Source organism: Podarcis cretensis (assembly GCF_951804945.1).
Source record: "Podarcis cretensis genome assembly, chromosome: 5".
NCBI classification, from domain to species: Eukaryota; Metazoa; Chordata; class Lepidosauria; order Squamata; family Lacertidae; genus Podarcis; species Podarcis cretensis.
The window spans coordinates 30786531-30792615 of NC_137174.1; the positions used below are offsets into that span (position 1 = coordinate 30786531).

At 46.0% G+C, this 6085-nt stretch overlaps 1 protein-coding gene across 1 annotated transcript in view; it reads right to left on the reverse strand.

Annotated features, from left to right (window-relative positions):
- Positions 1-6085, reverse strand: part of CDH23 (cadherin related 23) — a 398468-nt gene that overhangs the window by 48895 nt on the left and 343488 nt on the right. The window contains exons 37-38 of the mRNA XM_079976255.1: positions 1519-1740; positions 1269-1388 (exon numbers count right to left, since the gene is read on the reverse strand). Of these exons, the coding sequence (XP_079832381.1) occupies positions 1269-1388; positions 1519-1740 (342 nt within the window). The remainder of the gene's footprint in view (positions 1-1268; positions 1389-1518; positions 1741-6085) is intronic.

Below are 6085 nucleotides of genomic sequence, written 5' to 3' on the forward strand. Positions count from 1 at the left end.
GCCCCTTTAATCCACTCCTTGTGACAGCAGTTACTGCAGGGTGGAGGGGATGCATGCAATGGTTCACCACGTTAGGTTTTAGCACACGGCTGCGAAGCTTTCTTTTTGGACGTTTGCTGTGCTACAGTGCATGCACCATGTCGTTTCTCATGCGGGTCACTGCACACGGACAGGTGCCGCACGGAACAATCTATAATGATATCTTTGTGTTGGCCATAATACAGAAACTGATCCCGTATGTACATTGCAGCAAAAATAACGGAGCTAGGTAGTACTTCTCATTAGTATAAGAGTGAGCAGATTCAAAGCAGAGGAGAAAAAAGGGAAGGACCTCTCACATGGCCTTCCTTGAACAAGGAAGCAAAACAGCCTTCAGGAAACTGCAGGTAGAAAGTGCAAGCAAAGAGTGAGCTACACAAATCTAGAGTCGAAAGGTAACTCAAAGGTCACCTTGTTCTGCCACAGCAGCAGTATTCCTGATAGCTGACCTCTATTTGTTTCCCTTTCCTTTCCTTTTTTGCATGTTTAGTGTATAATGGTTTTTGTTACCTATTGTAGCAACATAATATAAATATATATTTTTAAACCCTCTAATGATGGAGAGGCTCCACCATCAGCTTTCAAGGACATCTGCTTCCATTGCTGAAGTTCTTCCTAATGTTGAGTTGAACATCCCTTTCCTGTAATTTGAACCTGTTGATTGGGGTCCCACCCCCTTGGAGCAACAGAAAACCTATTGGTTCCATCATCCATGTGACAAACCTTGAAATATTTGAAGATGGCCAATCCTGTCACCTTTTAATCATCTGTTCTCCAAGCTAAACATATGTCTCTTTACACTTTTCTCATAGGGTCTCCAGATCCCTCACCATCTCTGTTGCCCTTCTATGGGCCACCATAAACATATTTCTTAAAATTCGGTGTCCAGCAGTGATTTTCCCTCTTTGCCAAATACTGGAGACAAGTGAGAGAGAAGTATGTTCTTGCCAAGGAAACTATCCATGGAATTTCCTCCTATTGAGAACCACAGATATAGTTGCTCCTTTTAAACGGTTTCTATAACGCAACAGCAATTGAATTGCAGAACATGCAAGAACACAAAAAAGGAGAGAACAAGAAGTTTGCTGTGCACACTTCATAGAATGGGAGATCATTAATCTCATTAGCTGTTGCACGTTATGGAGGTTTAGCTTCTGGAAATGCAAGCAGCATCTGGAAGTGCTTTTGGATGGCTGCTCATTATCCGTTATCCCGGAAGCGATACGTACTGTTGTGGTGGATGTGAGACGGCGTGAAGGGATTGGACACTGGTCTGTGGCAGTGACGATCAGTGTGTAACGCCCGTGGCTGATTTCATAATCCAACTCCTTCATTGTGCTGATTTGCCCCTAAAGTGAGAGGCCAAAACAAAAGGGAAACATTAGCTTTCGGCAATGAGGGCGTATGCTCATGGAATGTTGGGTACCGGGGCTCAATACCTTTGTGCAAAGTGAAACAGCGATGTGAAAGTGTACTAACCGTAGTGCTGTTTATGTGAAAAGTGCCCATGATGTTCCCCTCTGTGATGGCATATGTAACTGTGCCGTTTGGCCCTTCGTCAAGGTCCACCGCATTGATGGTGATAAGGATTGCGTTAAGTGTGCCAGGGCCCTCATCCAGTGTGACTTCATACTGCTGCTGCCGAAAGACTGGAGCATTGTCATTCTCATCCAGGATGGTGACATACACCGTGGTAGTAGCCTGTGAGCAAACACTGACACATTCAAAATCATGCAAGGATAATAATAAAAATAAAAGTGTCTAGATGCGAGCCATGCACTTCAGCCTACACACACATTTCCACAAGCTTCCAGAGGTTAACAAATACATCCATCTTTAAGATTATGCCACGGTCAACTGTCAGGGTGGCTGTCTGGAGGAGGTCAGCAATAACTCACAGGGTGTTAGTGAAGTTAACGCTCTATTCAAAGAAACAAAACAGCTCAGGCAGAGTGAGCACAACAACGCTTCCAAGCAGATCTTGCCCCAATGAGGACTGAAGGTCCCCACCTTTCCAACAGCTTTCCAAGTCTCCTCCTCCCCTGGTTCCTTCCCAAGCAATCTGAGGCTCCTTCATCTTGTCTATCTTTGCTCCACCCTCTTCATACCTCTTCAGGTTCTGGCAGACCAAGGCGAAGTGGAGTTGGTCACTGCAGGAAGGGAAGACCTCCTCACCAGCCTGACTCACTGCTCCCTCTTGATGCCCCCTCGTCTCCAGCCTCCTCTTCTGACTCTGATTCTGGACTTCTTTTTGCTACAGACTCCTCCTGCTTACTAAATCCTGCTACCTCTTCAGCTTCTCACACCTCCTCCCAGTCTGCTCCCTCTTCTCCCTCTAACCACTTGTTGATGTCCCACCCATTCCCTGGTTCTGAGCCTTCTTCCCTTGGGGGTTCCCCAGCTGGTGTCTCCCACCATTCCTCTGCATCCAGCCTGTCCATGACATCAACTGATGTTATCCAGGAGGCACAGCCACAGAAGGGATTAAATAAGACATTTGGTCAGGCGTACTAAGCAAGCAAGCAACACAAGCAACAGGCAACATTATTTTGGCAGTGCCTCTGAGAGACACTGAGGGAGCTTCCAGACAATCTGTTTAACAAGCATTTTTGAGGTTATCCAGGAGGCATGGCAAAAGGTATCACGGTATACAAATGAATGCATTGTGGTATATTAAAATAGGGCAGAACAATGGACCAGAATTTAATGAAACAACCTACTGTAATGTGTGAATAAACCCTGCAGCACAGAAAGGCCTATTAACCCTTCCCAATTGTCACAGGAGCCATGCAAAATGCTCTCAGCAAACTACAGAATGTTCAACTAATTCCACAACAGACTTCTAAAATAAAAACCATTAACTCTCTTTTTTTCCCTTTGTAATTTTTGGGTCCACTCTGAAGGACTTGGATGAAATATATCCATTTGGATTTGTCATTCTTAAACAGAGTAGGGCAAACTTTGTCAATCTGGTCTGCATCTTGTGTTTCGAAAATTGCATTTCCCCCCCGTTCTGAAATCAATTATGAATCCCATGGGATTTGAGAGGAAGAAAGGAAAATGCTTAAGAAAGGAAGAACAGGCTGCTGGATCAGGCCAGCATCCTATTCTCATTGTGGTCAAACCAGGTGCCTGTGGGAAGCCCATAAGAAGTACCTGCAGCACTCCCCCCCAAAAAAAATTTCCAGCAACTGGTATTCATATGCAACTGGTATTCATATGCCATTGTTAGCCTCATCTTCCATGAGCTGTCTCATCCTCTCTTGAAGCCATCCAAGTTGGTGGCCACCCCTACCTCTCTATTCCTGAATTAAAACTGTATGCACCTCAAGGTCAAAAGCCAAATCTAATAAACCAAGAGGATTTAGGGAAACTCTCACACAGAGCCTTGCTGTGCACTTCCTCCACAGCCAGCAAGTAAGGATATACCGGTACCTTCTGGACATACTGCCCACCTTGAAATACATGTGGTCAGGGAGTTTGGCTTTCCCTGTTATGGGGCAAGTTGCTTTGCAGAAGAATGCTATTTCTTATTTATGGAGAGAAGTACAGCTGAAAAGTTCTCCATGAAAAAAGAAGACTTGGGGACAAACCACATGTCATGAAGGAAATCGAAGAATGGCCGTGCAATTCTAACAATAAGACCTATTGAATTCACTAGGGATTAGTCCCAGGTAAGCAGAGTTAGGATTGCAGCCGAACACTCCCAATGTTTACTTTTATTTTTAAACAATTGTAAGGAACTCTGAATTTGATCAGAGCAGCTGTACTTGGGAAGGGAATGTTTAACTAGTCCCCAATCCAAATGCGCCCTCCCCCCAGCTGCTGTGGTAAAATAATAATAAAGCCACTTCTGGACCTGGCCCAGAGAGCAGGGGAATCCTGGTCGTGCCATCCACCCAGCCAGCCAATCGGGTGGCTGGGGGGCGGGGCATGGCCTGCCCTATTTAGGGCCGGCGCGGCCAGGGCTTGCCCTCTTTTGCCAGCTAGCCCCCACGTTTTCCCACCCTCCCTCCCTTTAGGTAGGTAGGTTTCTGACTTTGCTATGGACTTCGGTCTGTCGCCGCAAGGGGCATGGTAGGAATTTTTCCCAATTGGCAATTTGCAGCCATTTGGTTTTTCGCCTACCTCGTAGCAACTTGTCACAACTCCTCGGCATTGGTGGTTAGGCATTGGTAAGAAGGGGTTAAGAGGATGTGTGTGGGGTAGGAACGCCATCACCTCCCCCCAGAGAATGAAGGGTGGTCCGGTAAAGGACTCTGGGGGGCATGGCCCTGTCCGAAGCCTATGGAGGTGTGGGCCTAAGGCACGCCCCCGAGCGGTGACCCGGGGGAGCTCCTAGTTGACGTGCCTCAGCAGGAGACTCCCCCACTATGCTGTTAACCCTTCCTGTGTCTCCAGCAAATGGGCTGGAGCAGGATAGTCGATAGGACCAATGCCTAAGCCAATGCCTCTCATTCCTGAATTCAATAAAGTTGTGGCCTAATTCGCCCATTTAACCTTAAATTCTGGTGTCTGGTGTCTTTATTTATCCTTGGTGGGGGGCGGGAACTCGCCACGCAGTACATGGACCAAGTATTTATCATTGTCCCTTGTGGGGCTAATAGCAACTTGGAGAGACGATTTAGATCAGAGGAAGTGTTAAGCACCTTCAGCGCTGCTGCTCTTAACAAATTCAAACTGAATACCCTGACAAGACGTCATTAATGGAACATGAGCTCCCTTTCAGGCTAGATTTCAGAAACTGTTTCAGCAGGATGGTCTGCTCATGCAAATCAACTCCCTTTCCCTCCTTTCTTATCAGAAGCAAGGGCTGATTCAATACATCAAAGGTTTGCTGCATTCTTCAAAATGTACCTGTCTGTTGAGTAGATTGAACAAGTGGCCTCAAAGCCTACTGTAAGCAGCACTTGCCTTTCAGATAAGACCAACCAGCCCAATCAGTTCAATTGGCCACACACTGTTTCTGCAACATCTCCTAGACAAAGCTCCAGGAAATCATGTAACAACATAGTACACAGCAGAGCAATTATGCAACATTTTGTGGTTGAAGCGCTGTCTGATCACGCAAAAGACATCTTTGCTAAGAGCCTCTTGCAACTTTCCCCGCTTGGTTTTCACGTGTGAGCATGTCATCTCCTTTCCCTTTGTACTCTTTTTGATCTTTCTTTTCTTGTCTTCAAAGCCGCGCCATCTCGACTTACTATTTTATCTGGTTACTTTAATATTGCTATGTCAGAATCAAAGAGCATCTTTTAAAAGCACAGTTGAGAGAAAGGGAGAGAGAGAGAGAGAGAGAGAAAGCCAAGCACAGCATAAACCATTGGAGCTTAAGCTGATTGACATATCCACTTGACTCTCATACATAAGCAAATAAAATAAACACCACGTGTCTCCTCCCTCGCCACCACACAAGCACACACACTTGTGCACAACTTGTGTAGTAATAAGCAAATCTACTTTCAGCTCCAAAAGTACCAGATGCCGAGAGAAAAAGCACTGGGATGACTGACAAGCACCTGGAGAGTTTTTCAAGTATGGGTTTCAAATGTTTGATGCAACACTGCCTTTTAACAAGTCCATCTTGCCTCAATATTCCCTACTCTGGCTGGCAGGGGCTTTCTCGTCTACCTCATTCCTGCCCAAGAGCCAATAATTGGAAGTGGTGGTAGCATCTGTTCAGCACCGTCTTTCTACGTTGTTAACTTTCAATTCCTCCCCCTCCCTTAAGGCTTCCCCACCAGTCCCGATTCTAGCAAGAGGCAGTGTGCTCAATTGCAAATTCTCTGGTACCCTAAGAGCAAAGCCTGTCTGCATCAAACAGCTCTTTGCAACCTACTTGTTTTTCTGAAAGGAAAAAAAAATGTTAGAGGCTTCGATAATTAAGTGGTATATAAATCCTGTTAAACAAACAAATAACTGGCGGGGGCGGGAGGCTGGTCTGACGAAGTTTGCACGCTACAGACGGGATAATCTCCCAACCTGTCAAATCGATGCGTCACATGCGCGAGGCATACCTGCTTTCTCTCTCGGCCTCCAGGGGGCG